This window comes from Petromyzon marinus, chromosome 9, assembly GCF_048934315.1.
Source record: "Petromyzon marinus isolate PM22_M1 ecotype Great Lakes invasive population chromosome 9, UKy_Petmar_22M1.pri1.0, whole genome shotgun sequence".
Classification (NCBI taxonomy): Eukaryota; Metazoa; Chordata; class Hyperoartia; order Petromyzontiformes; family Petromyzontidae; genus Petromyzon; species Petromyzon marinus.
In genome coordinates this window covers 8,037,743-8,055,529 of record NC_133675.1, presented here as the reverse complement: position 1 = coordinate 8,055,529, position 17,787 = coordinate 8,037,743, and the positions used below count along the sequence as shown (strand labels likewise).

General features: G+C 42.7%; 1 protein-coding gene across 2 annotated transcripts in view; it reads right to left on the bottom strand.

Annotated features, from left to right (window-relative positions):
- LOC116940599 (VPS10 domain-containing receptor SorCS2-like) overlaps positions 1 to 17,787 on the bottom strand; it is a 93,230-nt gene that overhangs the window by 15,049 nt on the left and 60,394 nt on the right. For both annotated transcript variants that reach the window (XM_032950642.2, XM_032950641.2), the window contains exons 10-20: positions 12,712 to 12,858; positions 10,323 to 10,425; positions 9,510 to 9,586; positions 9,036 to 9,127; positions 8,535 to 8,642; positions 8,213 to 8,330; positions 7,501 to 7,634; positions 7,271 to 7,384; positions 4,255 to 4,426; positions 2,668 to 2,854; positions 1,291 to 1,424 (exon numbers count right to left, since the gene is read on the bottom strand). In XM_032950642.2, coding sequence (XP_032806533.2) covers positions 1,291 to 1,424; positions 2,668 to 2,854; positions 4,255 to 4,426; positions 7,271 to 7,384; positions 7,501 to 7,634; positions 8,213 to 8,330; positions 8,535 to 8,642; positions 9,036 to 9,127; positions 9,510 to 9,586; positions 10,323 to 10,425; positions 12,712 to 12,858 — 1,386 coding nt within the window. The remainder of the gene's footprint in view (positions 1 to 1,290; positions 1,425 to 2,667; positions 2,855 to 4,254; positions 4,427 to 7,270; positions 7,385 to 7,500; positions 7,635 to 8,212; positions 8,331 to 8,534; positions 8,643 to 9,035; positions 9,128 to 9,509; positions 9,587 to 10,322; positions 10,426 to 12,711; positions 12,859 to 17,787) is intronic.

The following is a 17,787-nucleotide window of genomic DNA, read 5'->3' as shown; positions in this document are numbered from 1 at the left end:
GGAGAGCTCAACCAACGCCTGGGTCAAAAAAAAACAAAGATCCCCCGTATAGCGTTTAACAGACTGTTGGGGCAAATGCTGTTAGTAAGCACCTATGCAGAAGACCGGAATGGTACACGAGGGGTGGGTGGTTAGCACCATGCCCGACCACCTTTGTCTCCCTAGTGGCGATGTTTTACACACCACACCAGTTACTCATTTGTGGCTGAGTCGACCTAGGGAAGGCCCAGGACCAGTTCAGGTATTCGTCACTGCTGTTGGCTGTGGGCGGGGATTGAACCCGGGTGGCCGGGTTTGTAGTCAGGCACACTGACTACTAGACCACTGCTCCCCACAATGCAAGGACATCACCGTGACCCAAACACACATAGAAGAGTCCCAACATAACAAAACATGGCATTAGCTGGCATGGGCAACTTTGTATCATTCACAATAACTAATCCCTAATATAACTTTCGTTTTTTGACATACTTGCAAAATACAGGCCCAAGTGACCAGCAATAAACAGCTCTACCCCAGGTGTGAGATACAAGAGTTAACACCGTTCTAAAATTGAGCACGGAAAATAGGCGACGGTAAGGAATTCCACAGTCTTGCTAGAAGGTCGACGCACCAACTAAGTCGAGTCAAATCTGCCCCGAGAGTATAAATGAGGTTTACTTCTATGAACGATTTTTTTAATCTCTTTAATCAAAAAGCATCGCAAAATAGGAAATATATTCAAAAGGTTTAATACATTTAAATTGTATTTTATCCAAACAAAAATAACAAACATCCTTAACATTGTAATGTATTTTGATTCAATGACCATTGCTGGTATTTATTATTATCACCATCATTACAATAATTATCCTCATTGTGTTCGCTTCGCCAGACGCACCATGCAGTGCGTCATAGACACCAAATCACCTATCCAGGATGCGCTCCACACCACACAACAAACAATGTCACTTTAGGATATGTGTATCAAGGAAGCTTTTAAAATGTATACCCCTACAACCCAGCTAACTGATGATCATTTCATCATTCAAAACCAATGGACCTAAATTTCACCCGCAATTGACGAACAAATTAAATTACATTACACGAGCAATTCCATTTGATTAAAACACTTAAGTGTTATTCCCTCAGGAGAAAACTGTACGAGGGAAATTTATTAACGGTGTTTGTTTAGTGTTATGGCATCGTTATTTGTATGGATTTACGCACTGGATTTGTAGTTTCCTTTCGTGCGTACCAAGCCACATGCTGTGTCTGTAACGAGGTGTGCGAGTGTGGGATTGCTGCCACCTGTGAACTGTTCCCCAGCCACCAAGAGAAGACCATTCCTTGGCTGTCGGCAGGGATGATGTGCGTAAACACATTGAAGAGCTGGTTGCACTTCACCACTGGTGGCATAGACAGGTATACGCTTGACAGGGGCTCTGCGTGGCAACGAAAAAGGAAAAAATTTAGATTGACGTGAACGCACAAAGAGCTCTACTTAAACCAGCGTGAATTCTAGTCTGGAATAAAAGAGCATAATCACAACTGATCTTCTTAAGTTAGGGAATATTATTGTTTAATCACAGTTGTACGTACATAACATGTTTTATGTTGTATACATCTATAAGCGCAATACAAATAACCCATGGGCTTGTATTTTTTTATGCAATCTTACCTTTCACTATTTTAAAGCTGGAGAGTAAAGGTTAGTTTTCGGACAAATTTCAAATGTACAACCAGCCTTTGCCACAAAACACATTAGCACCACCCTAAAACATATTTTTTGCCGAGATTGACAATTAAAATTACACAACACCAAGGAGACATTTTTTATCATCCATATATTCTCGTGGAGATGTCCGGTGGATCTCAGGACCATGTGACGCATTCATGTTGACCACACATAGTCTCGAGTACCTCGCGGAGTGGTTCAAGGTAGGCGTGCGTCATACTGCACCCCGTTTGTCTCGAGGGCACTTTTCAGTAAATTTTTCGCCCCCAAATGAATGATGATTTCCCCCCCAATAGTTGATGTATAATTCCAATGTAATATTAGGGAACATAAGAAAGTCTGAAACATTATATTGCCTGTTAAGAAAAGTAAACGGGCTTGGGGAAGCTCACATCTCGAGAAGGGATGATAGCCGGTGGTCAAGATTCACGCCAGAGTGGCAGCCGAAGGGGTGAATACGCCCAAGCGGAGATGGAGCGATGAGAATCAGCTAGATGGATTATTTTATCGCAGGATCATGTGAGACGGAAACGGCTTGGGGAGACCTTCATCCAGCATGGGACTGATCGTAGCTGATGATGATGATGATGATTTGGTGGAAAAATGTTGACCTCGCCTGGTATACAGGTCATGGGTTCAATCCCGACCCTGATGCTTGTATATTTGGAGGTCACATGTTCTTCCCGTGGTGGCGTGGATTTTTCTCCTGGTCCTCCGGTTTTTCCCTCAACATTTAGAATCAACGTCACCACGTTTAGAGCATTTGGCCGGTATGGATGTCCACGTTGTAAGCCACCTCGTTGGGCTATCATTTGCGGCCAGATTTGTTTAAGAAAAACAGCTGCATAGCTCAGTGGGCCTTACCTGGTGAAATAAAAAAAGAATTGTTTAGCGTATAGCGTTGAAAAAACACTCTTGCGAATCTGCTCGTGCAACGGACGTCTCCTTACGCAGCACTTGGATGTAGAGCTGTGACTGCTCCCAGCCACCGGGGTTCTCCGCGCGCACCACCACGCGGTAGACGCCAGGCTCGCGGTAGCGGTGCAGGACCGGCTCCTCCCGTAGCGTGAGGTTCACGTAAATCGCCTTGAAGCCGTCGCCCAGGTCCACAAAGTACTTCGTGGTGGCCGTGTCTCCCTGGCAACGGCAAAGGGCATCGATGTTCAGACGTTTCGTTCGTGTGCCGTGCAAGAAAATTGCACGTGGCACGTATACACGCGCAGAGACACCTGTCCACTACCATGAAAACATTCTCCACCAATAGAGATGAATTATGCGGGCAATCAATTACATTTTCGTGCTAAAATATATTGCACGTACTACTACTGGTAAGTATTCGTTGTATGCACCAGGTTGTGTTGTGCATAACAAGCTATGGGTTTCAATCTTAGTGCGGTACAATACTCTATATACCCTGGAATTGCATTTTTGGACATGGAGATAACTCCCTCCCTCCCACCTTACTACTCTCTAGGCTACGTGAACAGCCTCCTCTGTCAATCTACTGTTGGATGGGAGCCTCCCCATGCTGGGTGCATGTCGTGGGGATTATTTGATTACCGATTAAAGATAAAAATATATACATATTCATAACATATTCCTAATCAACCGTTAATAATAACACTTTTTCGTTTCAATCTAGTCATTATCATGTAAGCTGACAAATCATTTGCGACGTGTGTGCACCTCCCGTAGGTTGGGGTCAAATATGATAGACAATGCTGTCCCTCATGTAAGTCTTCATCCTTCATGTTTTCCTGGTGGCACGTGACTAATATCAGAATCAGAATATTTATTTATACTGGAGGAATCCGATGAGTTATAAAGCTCTTTTTCACAGATGCCCAGTAGGGGCAGGTAAGAACGTTACAACAACAAACAATACAAAAACATGATAGGAGTGCAAAGTATAAGAAAGGTAAACAAATGCCTTTAAAAATATAAATACAAATACAACGAAACTATTTCTTTTATCTTCTTTGGTTCTTTCGGTAAGGTCACGTAGAATGATTGCATTGTGGCCGAAACGTCGTGAGAAATTTCGATTTAAAGCTTTCGTGACTGCAATGATTCATCTTCTTTGGTTCTTTCGGTAAAGTCACGTAGAATGAGAATAAAATAATAAATTGATAAAATAAAATAACACAATAATATTCTCACGACGTTTCGGCCACAACACAAGCGGCCTTCATCAGCCGAAACGTCGTGAGAATATTATTGTGTTATTTTATTTTATCAATTTATTATTTTATTCTCATTCTACGTGACTTTACCGAAAGAACCAAAGAAGACGTCGTGAGAATTTTATTGTGTTATTTTATTATCTTATTCTCATTCTACGTGACCTTACCGAAAGAACCGAAGAAGATGAATCCTTGCAGTCACGAAACCTTTAAATCGAAATATTTATTTTATCTTACCAGGTAAAGCCCACTGAGGCATTAGCTTACTTTTTTTCAGAATCAACAAGGCTGTAGAGCTGCGACTGCTCCCATGGCCACAAAGCTACGGGCGGAGATAGGCACGTTGCGCTGCACCTTCTCCTGCAGCACGTAGAAGGTGACATTGTCTCCGGGACTGACCACCAGCTTCCCTCCCACAGTCACGACGCTGAGGCCGCGAGGAGGCATCACGGGGCATGCCAGCACCGTGGACTCGTAGTGCACCTCCAGGCCTGACACGCACGTATTGGACACCATCTTCCTGTACCTGTGGGCAGACACACATACACACACAGGTGAAATTAGGTAATGTCGCAGCCCTTGCTCAAGTAGCTGGTGGTGGAAGGGCCTCCGCTCTTGGGAATGCTACGGAGCCCCTATTAGAGGGCGTTTGGCCTACTTTTTCACGATTGGGGATTTTCGAGGGCGATGGGGCAACTGCAGGGTATAGATATGTAAGGAAAAGAGCAAGGGTGCAGGCATGAAATTTCTCACTAATGCCACTTCTGGCAAAATAGCTTCCACTAGAGGGAGTCCTAGACAACCTCGAGAGCAGGGGTCCCCAACCCCCGGGCCGTGGACCGGTACCAGTCTGTGGCCTGTTAGGAGCCGGGGCGCACAGCAGGAGGTGAGCGGTGGGCGAGCGAGCGAAGCTTCATCATCATCACCTGTATTGACAGATGAAGCTTCATCATCATCTGTATTGACAGATGAAGCTTCATCATCACCTGTATTGACAGATGAAGTTTCATCATCACCTGTATTGCCAGATGAAGCTTCATCATCACCTGTATTGACAGATGAAGCTTCATCATCACCTGTATTGACAGATGAAGCTTCATCATCACCTGTATTGACAGATGAAGCTTCATCATCATCTGTATTGACAGATGAAGTTTCATCATCATCTGTATTGACAGATGAAGTTTCATCATCACCTGTATTGACAGATGAAGCTTCATCATCATCTGTATTGACAGATGAAGCTTCATCATCATCTGTATTGACAGATGAAGTTTCATCATCATCTGTATTGACAGATGAAGTTTCATCATCACCTGTATTGACAGATGAAGTTTCATCATCACCTGTATTGACAGATGAAGTTTCATCATCACCTGTATTGACAGATGAAGTTTCATCATCACCTGTATTGACAGATGAAGTTTCATCATCACCTGTATTGACAGATGAAGTTTCATCATCACCTGTATTGACAGATGAAGCTTCATCATCACCTGTATTGACAGATGAAGTTTCATCATCACCTGTATTGACAGATGAAGCTTCATCATCACCTGTATTGACAGATGAAGCTTCATCATCACCTGTATTGACAGATGAAGCTTCATCATCATCTGTATTGACGATGAAGTTTCATCATCACCTGTATTGACAGATGAAGTTTCATCATCACCTGTATCAACAGCCGCGCCCCATCGCTCGCATTACCGTCTGAGCTCCGCCTCCTGCCAGATCAGCGGCGGCATTAGATTCTCATAGGAGCACGAACCCTCCTGTCAACTGCGCATGCGAGGGATCTGGGTTGCGCGCTCCTTATGAGAAGTCAGGATCCGACACTTATTTTAGTCCGCGCGTGGCCCGCCCCCATTATTCTATTTACCACATCCGTCCGTGCCTCTTTCCCGCACTGCGCACTTTGTCTCAGTCACAGTCTTGGTAAGCCCACAAGCTAACCCCTAGTAGCCACAATGAGTAAAAAACAAACGTTGCTGGAGAGCTTCTTTGAAAAGGGGGAAAGACCCAATGATGACCTCCCCCCCCCCCCTCTTTGGTCCGTGAAAAAGGTTGTCTTCCACGAAACTGGTCCCTGGTGCCAAAAAAGTTGGGAACCGCTGCTCTAGAGGATATTTTTACATACTCTTGCATGCTGGCAAGACGTCTTGGAAGAAGTGGGAGTAACCCACACTTTACCCCACCACACACCACCTGCCCATCGACAAACTGTGGTGTCCCCATTTGTATTGCTAGTTGGACAAAGGTGGGGTGATTTAAGAAACATTGTGAAACATGTATGGATTCATCCATTCGTCAAATACTTTTGATTCGCCTTATATGAAACGGGTTGACATTACCTCGCCAACCATTAGAGGTATTACATTTACCACAATGTTAAAGGGAATAGAATGCAACCAAAAATCGAGACATTTTACAAGAATTAAAGAGCAAATCATTACAGTCATGCTCACACCAAACTCTCATACTGTACCAACACCCTGTAGAGGAACAAAAGTGAAATGCGTATTTCATCAAGCACCTTCATCCCTCCATCTCCTCATTCGACGCCTCAGATACATTCCATTCCCTGTCTGCCACTCCATTATTATTCTTGACCATTGTCCATAATCCCTTCTAGCGACATATCCTGCCAAAGCCCAATTACTTCTCTTAATTGTTTGGATGATGTCATTAATCTGCATATGTTCTCTAATTCATGTGTTCATCTTTCTGGCAATGTAATTCCATGCTTGTCATCTCTCCACGCATCTTCTTCAAAAGGCAGGGTGCCTATGATCTGCAAAGGTCTCTGTCTGGTTCATTTCTGTGCCACATGTAAGCTGAACACTTCCCCCAGGCACTTGAGTACTTTTGCTTACGTAGAAAATTCAACCCAAAGTCGGAACCCAGTATGAATAGCCAGTAAAATGGGGGCCAGGAAGAAGAAGGGATGGACTCTGGATACTCCACCACCTTCGTTAACACGTGGTTACCGTTGCTTCTGGGGGATAACAAGAATGACAAACTTTGACATTACCTTCATGTTATTTTATGGTGACTTATGTTTGGTTACACCCCCTCCCCTTTCTCCCTTTCTCTTCCCCTCCCCCGTATACACACTGCTCCCAATCTTTACCCCGAACGCGGTAGGGTAGCGAGCCCGAACACCCCTCGCTCGTTCCCAAATGTTAAGGGTGCGTTACGCCTGGCTTGTTACGTGTTACCTTTTTTTCCCCCCCTCCTTTTGAAATTACCAACTGTATTCTGGGTTCATTAATCACAATTATCATTTTATTCTATATTAAAAGAAAAATCAACCCACAGCATTGCTGCGCTCGCGTAACAGCCAGAGTGCAAATTTATGAAATCTCACCCCGAACTGTTGGTGTAGGTGTCCCCGGGGAGGCACTCGGTTGGGGTGGAAGCAGGGTTGTGCCAAAAGGCCGGTCTGCAGGAACCATCCGGGTAGCGTTCAAAACCGTAATCGCTGCACAAAGGTCAGACGCAAGAATTACAAACGTGGCCGACCACCGAACCTGTGCGGTTTTTTATTCTAACTTTTTCAGAGTGAGAATTTTAAAAAACCCAGAGTAAAATACCCACCACTCAAAGTCAGAATCCTTGCACAGGCAGAGATTGGATTTCAACCTCTTGTTAAAACTCTTGCCGTTTATGCAGAGTGACGACAGCTTGCGCTTCCTAAACTCGTGCACCTCTCCCATGATGCAGGCTTCGTCCTGAAAGCACACACCAGACGCTAGGAACAGAGGCCCACACTGTGGTTCATGAGTGATGAGCCAAATGCCATGCTCTGCAATTTAATATCCCAAATCTAATATACGTGTATGTTTGTAATTTCAGTCTCTCATAACATCAAGTTATGCAAAATAAATAAAAACGAATTCTGCTTTCCAAAATTAGTTTTTCCTTGAAAATTTTTTTTTAATTTAAAAGTATGGAATCCGACTAATAGCTGTTAGTAACAATTATGTATGCATATTTAAAAAAAGAGAATTCCCTCTGGTTTTATACAACTTTTGGCCTACCCTTGGATCAACGTGGCTGGTTTTCAATAGGGTCAGTCCCTAATCGCAACAAAAACGTATCCTATAGTTTTGTCCATATAGGGACATCTGTATGAGAGTTTATTAGGCCCCCCATTCCTATCAATTAGAGACAGACGGACACAACTAACACATAAACGTTTTCAACATGCATTGGAAGGCATTCAACATGGACATTTAATTGATCATAAATTGTTGCTCGTCGTGCTTTCCATGAACAAGTGTTGAACAGAAATTCAACCCAGACACACTTGGTTGTGAAATGTCCAGTTCTCATAATCCTCATCTGAGCAGTCATGGAAGAAAAGTGTCCGGAAGTCGATCTTCACCAGCTCCCAGTCCGAGCGGAGGCTCGCGTGCCCAAACATCCTGGAGCGCAGGTGCAGACGAACGCGCGTGAATTCCCAAAGACCCCCAGCCAGACGGGAGGGAGCTCCTTAAATGAGCTAACACCTACTGGGGATTCATTTTCAATGATGTAGCAAACTGTGCGTAAACTGGAAGTTAATTGCGCTCTTAGAATGACGTGGGAATTGTTGCGTGGCACCAAGCAAGCGAGGCGTGCGTGCGTACGTGATGACGAGTGTTTCATCGCCGGGCTCGCTGAGCAGTCCGTCAATGTAGATGGGAGTGGGAGAAAAGTCGTGGACTTTCCAGGAGATGCCTTCATCCACGCTGTACCTGTGCACCACATCGAACCATCCAGGCGCAATGGTGGAAACGTGAGGCACAACAAATTAATCACTGCTGCACCTGCAACCATCCCAACATTTTCACAAACAAGGCAGCGCACGCATGTTTAAAATAAAAACTCATTATGGGCCGAAGTGGAGCATTGTGAGTATGTAGACAAATAAATAAAATATTATTTTACTTCCTGAATCTGTCTAATAAAATCCGGATGTTCAAAACTGGCAAAGAGTTTATTTGCTTAAACGAATGCTTTTGGTTCATATACATCCAGAAAGCCAATAGGTAAACATGATGTAATTTGTATCTGAAAATACCGAATGACAATTTCAATACATATTTGTTTTCATTGCCTTTAAAGAACTGCAATAAATCAAATCTCACCAAAGCTGCTTTATGGGCATTGCCGTGTCCTTGACGGCAATGATCGCTCCTCCGTGATCCAAGAACAGAATATGATGTTCATCATCGAATGCCTGCAAGAAAGCGCAGCGCAATAAACACCGGACATTGTAAGAATCTTGAGCTCTCCGATTTGATTTCGGGTGGTACCACGATTATTCGGCACGATGTCCGATGTTTCGCTTGCTCTACATGCCGGAAGCTTCTGCAGGAACTGCTTTAAAAGAGCTCCCAAAACGCAGAGTGAAACGTCGAACAAACACACTGTAGTAGAACACAAAACACGCCAGAGGGCTGCACAGCACATCCACAATGTGTAAGCATATTCTACATTCAACGTGCAAATGAAAAATAAAATTTTCTTGGAAATTTGTGCAGCCTCATGCATAGGAAATCATAAGTCATGGCATTTCTGCCTTTTAGTTTGGGGTTTGAATGCTTTTTCTCTGTACTGACCTGACTCCATGTATTTCCACCATCAGAGGAGACGAACATTTTTTCTTCGTACTCCACCAATCCGGCTCCCAAATTTCCTTGCGCATAAATAAAATAACAGCACCATGACCATGGCGAGCATCAGCTGCGGCTCTCCAAAGGTGCCACTGTGCACTTCAGATGGCCTTACATGTCGACTGCCTGCACAGTATAGGGCTTTTCACTTACATATGCACATAGCCCATTGAGGTTTATTTTATTTACTCGAGTCTTTTTTTCAGAAAAGATCACTGAATATATTCGAGCAAAGAAAACCTTTCAAAAGAGGGGAATTCACTTTGTTAAACATTGTTCCACGTTGATGATTTAATGATACATCCCATAGGCCTGGTGCTCCCCACAACAGCACCAGTGATTTACATTGAGAGTCGGAAAGAAGAAACACATGATAGCGAACATATGCAAACATAGGCATCATATTCACTGCAAATAAAAGTAAGTGGGCTTAGCACGACACACTTCTAATCGGGATGATGACTGGTGGTCGAGATTAATGATTGAGTGGTGCACAAAGGAGAGAACATGCCCGAGAGGATGTCCTCCCCAGAGATGGAGCAATACGATCCGCTGATGTGCAGGTGCTAGATGGACTGTAATGTCGAAGGATGGCTTTGAGAGGCATTAATTCAACATAGGATTGATCATGGCCGAATATGATAATGAATGCGAGTGAAACATCAGGGGACATTATTTTTCAAGCGCTTAATTTCAGTATAGCAGCAAAGGTAAATCACGTGTGCATAACAGCTGTGTTTGCAGAAATTCAGGCCTCACCAGTGGCCATGAGTAGGCCAGGGGCTGTGGCCATAGATACGACCTTCCCTGCCATGACGGTGTCTCCAGAGGAGTGAAGGTGCAGGTGCAGTGAGCACGCGGGCTGCACACAAACACCCACAGCATGCACACGCAGCAAGAATGTCTCCCATATAACGTATAAGATGCAGTGCACACACGCGCACACACACAACCAAATTAACCCTCACAACAAGCAGAAGCAAACACACTTACCCATGGCTTCATATCAGCAGAAATATTTCCGCATCCGACACATCACATCTAAATTTTGATTAAAAGCTTTCGTGACTGCAGTAATTCATATTCTTAGCTCTTTCGGTAAAGTCACGTTGAAGGGAAACAATAAAATAACAAAATATATATTTTAAAATAATAACATATATTTTATTATTTTATTGTTTCCCTTATTTTATTGTTTCCCTTCAACGTGACTTTACCGAAAGAGCTAAGAATATGACATCACATCTAGTATACCCTCTTGCTCTGGCCGGGGCTACTAATGATGTGCAACTTACTCAAGTCCACTCGTGACTCAGAAAATATCCAGTGATAAATTAATCCATGAAAAAAAATATTTCACAATGAGCCCACGAACGACTTTTTTATTTACTGAAATCATTTTCAAAATAACGTGGCACCTATGCACATAAACAGGTCAATGTTTCAGCAGACAATGTTGCAAATCACTCAGACAGTTTACATGAAGCATAAAGAGAAATTGCACCAATAGGTAAAACGTGCATTTGATCTAACCCAAAAAAACCTCTATTATTTGATATTTTTATTTTGGCTTTACAACGCTGCACTGTGTAACATGCCCCATCAATTGCAGTTGTTTGTAAAATTGGAAGCGCCCAGAAATGCTTCCCCCTGGTGTCTAATATAAAGCAGGTTCCAAAGTCCTGAATCACACAAATGATGCACTGTTGACATTTATGCTTTCAACAGTGTATTTTAAACTGCCCCGAGTGAACAAGAGTTTACTCAGTTACAAATGAGGTTAAGAGATGGCTTAGTTATGTAACTCCCACTGACTAACATGGCCTTCAATAGAGAACCAGCCTTTTATCAAAATATCATAGTCAATCTCCATTTCTGTTGATAAATTATGCTTTTAATGCTACTTCTGAAAGGGATACATTCTTGCTGTGGAAGTCATTATTTATTTCAGAACCGCACTATCTCCACTTACCACTCTCAAAGCTGAGCATGCCAATACAATGTTGATTGTTTTAGCATTTAAATGCAACTGCATCTTTAACACGTTTTACAGAGTAGTGGGACATATGCATCACGGGGACTGCCAATAAAAGAAGGTAGATCTATATTCTTAAGGTATGGTGTGAGAAGACCCTTCATAGAGAAGAGACAGTCAGTCACAGGCAGAAGAGAAGAGGCAAATATTTAAGCCTTCGATTGACCCTGCCAGGGGGTTTGTCCGTTTGACAGAGCATTGCCATGAAGCCATTGAGAGTTTTTTTTCTGAGATCATTAAACAGGCTGCAATAAAGATGATTTTATGAAGCGCAAACCATGCTCACTATTACCATTAAACCACTCCAGGTATCAAACCAAGTAGTAATGCCTCAGTACCTTAGCATTAACATTACGATCACGTTCACGTCAAAGGAAACGTTTCATCCTAAGAAGAGTCTCAAGGCACTTTATGACACTTTAGATGCTAATGTGGGCTCGGATGCAGACATTATTCTACGGAATCTAAAAGCCATCAACGTGTCTTGCTTCTTTCCCCATCTTCCACTATTAAAACGTTCAACCTCCACTAAAAAGAAACGACCTTAAAAATGGAAAGAAAAATCAAATGACACGTTTGTTACTTTCAAAAACTTTTTTTTTAATGTAGCATGTCAAAAATGCAACCACTTTTATGATAGATGACAGTTTCATCCAAGGAGATGAACTGACCGCATAGGAGACGGAAGCTATGCTTGCCACCTTCGAGGTACAAAAAATGTGACATATCATGGGAAGAAGAAGAATAACCCACAATACCAGAAGAAGGGAGAACAACGTATAAATACATCATCTTGAGTGGTGTATTTTTACCCAACTCACAAAACGAGGACTTAAAATATCGGGGGTAAACATATTTCCCAGGACAGCTACCGTAATCTCCAGATTATAAGACATTATGGACAATAAAATGCACCCCAAACCTATGCCCAGTATAAATACACTTATAGAAATCTGGTCACACACACACCTACAAGAATATAAGATGCACCCCCAACTGAGATAGAATACATATTTGAATACGGAGAATATGGTATCTCAAAAAAAGGGGACATCTTGGGGAAAACCGGGACAGGTGGCAACTGTAGCAGTTGGTTCTCTAGTGATGCCTTACCAGCAGGCAGTGTGTGGGCCTCTCGAGCAGATCTGTGGCAGGAGCTGCCAGAAGCCTCCAGTCTCGTCCCCTGTTGTACGTAACGTACGTTTTCACCTCGGCAGCCTGCCTCTGATTCGCCAGGAATACCCCTCTTAATCCATTCACCTGCACAAAAAAAACATAACCCTTGCATTAACTTTGATGGCGTGACTGAAGAATATTAAGTGGTGGGTGATACACGCTCAAATCAAGCCCTTCTTATTCCCTTTAATTAAAAATACTTGTTAAAATTCGACGCGAGCACTGGCGCACTACGCTGTAACCCAGGCAACATGAGTTTGATTCGCTGGTCATAGGTAACATTAGTGGCACATGATATCCGAACTGGTCCTGGGTACCCCTCTTTCACCAAGGTGCACTGACCTTGCCTGACACGGTATTTAGGAATGCCTTCATCCAGCAGTGTGGATTGACAAAGGAATGTCAATTATTCATCTTAAAGAAACAGTGTTTTTTAGGTACTAACATCACACGTACTAAAATAGTCTCATGTCTCTTATTGATTTGTGTTAATATACACAATTACCACTAGAATACTTGTATTAAAGTATAATTTTGATGTATTATTTATGCTGTTCACTGAACAACACAACAGCACTGTAGTTGTTTGCTACGCAGAGGACATTGTTAATTTAGATTTAGTGCATACTACAGCACAAATGGAACGTGTATGATCAATTATACTTCGTGAGAATGGCTGAAAAAGTAAGGATCAATTGTTTGTCAACACTGTACACAACTAAGGAGTAATTACTGCAATAGCTGATATTGATGTATTGTTAGTGTGGTGCTTTCTCATAACTTTAGGAGTGCACACACAATGTTAAGTTGCAGCGTAGTAATTACTTATATCAACAAGTGACCAGTGGCTATATTCAGGAGTCTTGTTAATTTCACATATTCCTGCAGGACCAAGAACGTATGCAGAGCAAGCTTTTGAGGATGGCAGATTGAGGTGAAGCATAGCGTTGCTTATAACAAGTGGACAGTGGGCATATCCAATGTTACATTGTTTACTTACTGGACTTGCCAATTGAATACTAATAATTATTCTAAAATTATTTTAAAAATATATATACAGTGAGGGAAAAAAGTATTTGATCCCCTGCTGATTTTGTACGTTTTCCCACTGACAAAGAAATGATCAGTCTATAATTTAAATGGTAGGTTTATTTGAACAGTGAGAGACAGAATAACAACAAGAAAATCCAGAAAAACGCATGTCAAAAATGTTATAAATTGATTTGCATTTTAATGAGGGAAATAAGTATTTGACCCTTCTGGAAAACATGACTTAGTACTTGGTGGCAAAACCCTTGTTGGCAATCACAGAGGTCAGACGTTTATATTTGACCCCCTCTCAATCAGAAAGATTTCTGGCTCCCAGGTGTCTTTAATACAGGTAACGAGCTGAGATTAGGAGCACACTCTTAAAGGGAGTGCTCCTAATCTCAGCTTGTTACCTGTATAAAAGACACCTGTCCACAGAAGCAATCAATCAATCAGATTCCAAACTCTCCACCATGGCCAAGACCATATAGCTCTCCAAGGATGTCAGGGACAAGATTGTAGACCTACACAAGGCTGGAATGGGCTACAAGACCATTGCCAAGCAGCTTGGTGAGAAGGTGACAACAGTTGGTGTGATTATTCGCAAAGGGAAGAAACACAAAAGAATCTCCCTCGGCCTGGGGCTCCATGCAAGATCTCACCTCGTGGAGTTGCAATGGTCATGAGAACGGTGAGGAATCAGCCCAGAACTACACGGGAGGATCTTGTCAATAATCTCAAGGCAGCTGGGACCATAGTCACCAAGAAAACAATTGGTAACACACTATGCCGTGAAGGACTGAAATCCTGCAGCGTCCGCAAGGTCCCCCTGCTCAAGAAAGCACACATACATGCCCGACTGAAGTTGGCCAATGAACATTTGAATGATTCAGAAGACAACTGGGTGAAAGTATTGTGGTCAGATGAGACCAAAATGGAGCTCTTTGGCATCAACTCAACTCGCCGTGTTTGGAGGAGGAGGAATGCTGCCTATGACCCCAAGAACACCATCCCCACCGTCAAACATGGAGGTGGAAACATTATGCTTTGGGGGTGTTTTTCTGCTAAGGGGACAGGACAACTTCACCGCATCAAAGGGACGATGGACGGGGCCATGTACCGTCAAATCTCGGGTGAGAACCTCCTTCCCTCAGCCAGGGCATTGAACATGGGTCGTGGATGGGTATTCCAGCATGACAAGGACCCAAAACACACGGCCAAGGCAACAAAGGAGTGGCTCAAGAAGAAGCACAATAAGGTCCTGGAGTGGCCTAGCCAGTCTCCAGACCTTAATCCCATAGAAAATCTGTGGAGGGAGCTGAAGGTTTGAGTTGCCAAATGTCAGCCTCGAAACCTTAATGACTTGGAGAAGATCTGCAAAGAGGAGTGGGACAAAATCCCTCCTGAGATGTGTGCAAACCTGGTGGCCAACTACAAGAAACGTCTGACCTCTGTGATTGCCAACAAGGGTTTTGCCACAAGTACTAAGTCATGTTTTCCAGAGGGGTCAAATACTTATTTCCCTCATTAAAATGCAAATCAATTTATAACATTTTTGACATGCTTTTTTCTGGATTTTTGTTGTTGTTATTCTGTCTCTCACTGTTCAAATAAACCTACCATTAAAATTATAGACTGATAATTTCTTTGTCAGTGGGCAAACGCACAAAATCAGCAGGGGATCAAATACTTTTTTCCCTCACTGTATAGCTTCAACAAACAGCATAATACATGGGACCTTTCTTGCCAGTATTAAAACATAACAATAGGTTTTACCCCTTCTGGCAATAAAACAGGTGTCAATATGTTAAAACACCAAACAGAATCCTTATTCAAGGAATCCTGTCTGCATTAACCACACGCACTTGTGGTGAACATGCAAACAAAAAACACGCTCTGGTAATATATAGTGCATTGTCTTTGAAACTTATTGGTCCACAATTAGGTGTGGTTAATGCAGACAGGATTCCTCGAATAAGAATTCTGTTTGGTGTTTTAACATCTTGACACCTACATTTTCATTTAAAGCTTTCGTGACTGCAGTAATTCATATTCTTAGTTCTTTCGGTAAAGTCACGTTGAAGGGAAACAATAAAATATATATAAAAAACAATAAAAAAATTTCACGACGTTTCGACCATAACACAAACGGTCGTCATCAGGTGTGTCGGTTTCCATACATTTATGTATTTTTAAACGGTGTATTTATTTATTTATAAAAAAACGTTAGCGCCACGCGCAGCGATTTGGCAGTTTATTTAGAAGGACTAGTCCATCTATGTTCTGAAAAGAGGTGGGGGGAGACGAAAAATGTATTTAATGTATGCTGTCTGAAAGCCACTGTAAGCGTGAACAATCAATTAAGACATGAAATGGTTTATCAAATCTTTCCAATGATTGCTAAGCCAGAATCCATCTTCTCGGTTGAAATTGTCTCTGTGCTTGTATATGTGGATAGCCTCATGAACGAATCTCTCATGGTAGCCAGATGGCTTACAAAGAACCTCTGTCTTGGAAAAGTCAATGTCATGTGAGCCTACTGAATTATAACAATGATCTGCCACGGCCGAGGTGTTGGTCCTACCGTGTTTAAGGTCTGCTTTGTGTTCACGAATGCGGTCCGAGACATGGCGTTTGGTTTCTCCAATGTAACTACTACCACAGAGGCAACTTAGTTTGTAGACACCGGGGTATTGTAAGTCCAGAATCACGTCTTTTACAGACGGAACCAGATCACGGATTTTATGTAATGTGTTGAAACCGACCTGGATCTTGTGTTTATTCAAGATTTTGGAGATCTTTTTTGTGATCCCCGCAATGTAGGGTAAAGTGATGGTTTTGAAAGGCTCCTCAAGAGGGTCCTTCTTCATGGTTTGAGTGATAGCTTTGCGGATTGTATAGTCGGAGTAACAATTAGCCTTAAGAGCTTGGTGTACGTGCTTGAGTTCACTGCCTATGTGTTCCTGGTCGGATATGCATTGGGCTCTATGATACAGAGTCTTGATGAGAGAATTCTTCTGTGATGGATGGTGGTGGGAATCCGTTTTCAGATAAGCATCCGTATGGGTAGGTTTCCTGTAGACAGAGTGGCTCATTGAACCATCAGGTCTCTTTTTAATTAGGACATCCAAAAAGGTAGCTTGCCATCTTTTTTGACTTCCATGGTAAATCTGATGGCTGGGTGTATGGAATTGATGTGGTCGAAGAATTGGTCTAGAGCAGGCCGGCCATGTGGCCAGATGACAAAAGTGTCATCCACGTACCTCTTCCATAAGGTTGGGCACAGAGTGGCAGTCTGGATGGCGTCAGTCTCAAATTTCTCCATGAAAATGTTAGCTATAACCGGAGATAGGGGGGAGCCCATTGGGGTGCCCTCAGTTTGTTTGTAGAAAGTTCCATTCCAAGTGAAGTATGTATTGGTTAAACAGTGTCTCACCAGGGGGGGTACCTCAGTGTTTAGTCCTTGATGAACCAAGTCTTCAATGATTGCGATGGTGTCAGGTACAGGAACCTTGGTGAATAAGGAAACTACATCAAAACTGACAAGCAGGTCGTCTGGGGATAGGGAAATACCCTTGATTGTCGATACCAGGTGAGTAGAATTTTGTACCGCAGAGGTGGTTTTTCCAGTGAAAGGACGCAGGATTTCAGACAAAAAACGAGCCAGTTTTTAGGTGGGGGAGTTGATAGTAGAGACGATGGGACGAAGGGGTGTATCTACTTTATGTATTTTTGGTAAGCCATATAACCAACAAAATCATTTCTGATTCAACCGCATTAATTGATCAATCTAAACAGTTTTCGTTGAAACCTTCTGCTGCCAGGCCACCAAGATTATATGGCTTACCAAAAATACATAAAGTAGATACACCCCTTCGTCCCATCGTCTCTACTATCAACTCCCCCACCTACAAACTGGCTCGTTTTTTGTCTGAAATCCTGCGTCCTTTCACTGGAAAAACCACCACTGCGGTACAAAATTCT